At 67.9% G+C, this 1,585-nt stretch overlaps 1 protein-coding gene across 2 annotated transcripts in view; it reads right to left on the reverse strand.

The window, feature by feature from the left end:
* Nucleotides 1-1,585, reverse strand: part of LOC113207358 (long-chain-fatty-acid--CoA ligase 5) — an 18,131-nt gene that overhangs the window by 10,297 nt on the left and 6,249 nt on the right. Inside the window, exon 1 of one of the 2 annotated variants that reach the window (XM_026423926.2) lies at nt 523-886. The exons of the other annotated variant lie outside the window; for it this stretch is intronic. Within the exon in view, the coding sequence (XP_026279711.1) occupies nt 523-628 (106 nt within the window). The 5' untranslated portion in view covers nt 629-886. Of the gene's footprint in view, nt 1-522; nt 887-1,585 lie in introns of those variants that run through there. 2 annotated transcript variants of the gene reach the window in all.

A 1,585-nucleotide genomic window follows, 5' to 3' on the forward strand; every position in this document is an offset into this window, starting at 1 on the left:
CGCCCCCCCTTTTTCCCCCAGCCCCAGGACGCTCCCGCTCCGTTAGTGTCCCAGTTATTGGACTCGCCGATGCCGATGCCGGGCAGGCAGGCGGAGCGGAGCGCGGGCGGGGACGGAGGAAGGAGCGACTCGCCACCGTCACCATCAACGCCTCACCACGGGCACGAACGGAGAAGCCTCTGTGGTGAGGACGGTCCTGGGTGATGGTGACAGAGGTGGTGGTTAGACCTCGCTGCCCCACGCCGCTGCCGGGTGGACCTGTACATAATGGGCCCGTATCGATGGGCGGCTTAACGGCTCCGCCAAAACAAAACAACAAAAAGGGCGAAAAGGAAATTGGCCCTGGAGCGAGCGCCTGGAGGAGAGCGAGGGCTTCGCGCAAGGAGGCGGAGGGGTCCCGTTATTGTGTCCAAAGGGGGCGAGTAAAGTGCCACCCGCAAACCAAATGGCATTGTCTGGCCGGCGGCAGGGGGCCGGGGACCGGGCCAGGGCAGGGCAAGGGCCACACTCGAGTGTACTCACAGGTCCTTCGCTTCATTTTTGGGCACTTCTTCTTCTTGGACGGCTTGCTCTTTTTGGCGGCGGGCGGCGGCGGCGGTCGCGCCACCTTCTTCTTCTTCTTCCTCATCGCCGACGACTTGGACTCGAGCAGCCACAGTTTGACGGCGGGGCGGAACGGGGCGGGCGCTGACGGCCGGCACGCGCTCGTCGGGGAGGTGCGCGATGACACGCGCCGGACCGGACGGCAGGCAGGGGCAGACCGTTGTGCGCGAGCGGTGGGTCGGACCGGAACCGGAGCCCTGGCCGCTGTGCTCGGCGCTGGGTGCTCGCCTGGGCCGGCGCTGCGGAGCCGTGTGGAGCTGTGCGCCGGGGGCCGCGAACGAGAGGCGAGTGAGGAGGATCCCTCGCTCCGGGCCGGCCAGGACCAGGACGCAGCCGGAGCCGCCGGAGCCGCGCGCGCGCGCCGCCCCGCCGCCGGGACTCCGGGACGCAGGCCAGGGGGGGAAGAAGGAGGACGGGGGGACGCCGGCGACGCGTCCGTCCGCCTGCTGCGTCCGCTAGGCCCCTCTCTCTCATGGCGCGCAACGCCACGACCTCCGCGCCGAGGAGGTGTCATGGGGTTGAGGAGCAGCAACCTGCGTGCGCTTAGACCTACCCCGCCGTGTCGGTGTTGTCAGTTGCCATGCTCCTACTTGCAAAGTTCCGACCATCTCCTTCTCCCCTGTCATCACCTCGAGATCTGGCTATGCAGGGGGCGCGGGGCGCCCCGGTGCTTCCGTCCGGGCCGGCGGATAGGACGTCAACGCCAACGCCCCGTCGCATCGCCCGAGAACCTCCCGATCTCCCGTCTCCCACGCCCTCCCGCACCCCACCCCCCGGGTGACATACCTCATACTTTGTCCCGGTAACGGTGAAAAGGGCCTCGCCCGGCCCGCCCCTCGCAGTGCAACTCGACGTGGGTGTATGTGTGTGCGTGTGTACATGTGTATGTGTGTGAGTGAGTGAGTGCGAATGCGGCTCGAGCAGCAGGCACGATACCTGGTACTTCTAACGGTTTGGGTCCCTCGGCCACCTGCCCCCCCCC

Source organism: Frankliniella occidentalis, unplaced genomic scaffold (assembly GCF_000697945.3).
Source record: "Frankliniella occidentalis isolate FOCC.00 unplaced genomic scaffold, Focc_3.1 Scaffold1018, whole genome shotgun sequence".
Lineage (NCBI taxonomy): Eukaryota > Metazoa > Arthropoda > Insecta > Thysanoptera > Thripidae > Frankliniella > Frankliniella occidentalis.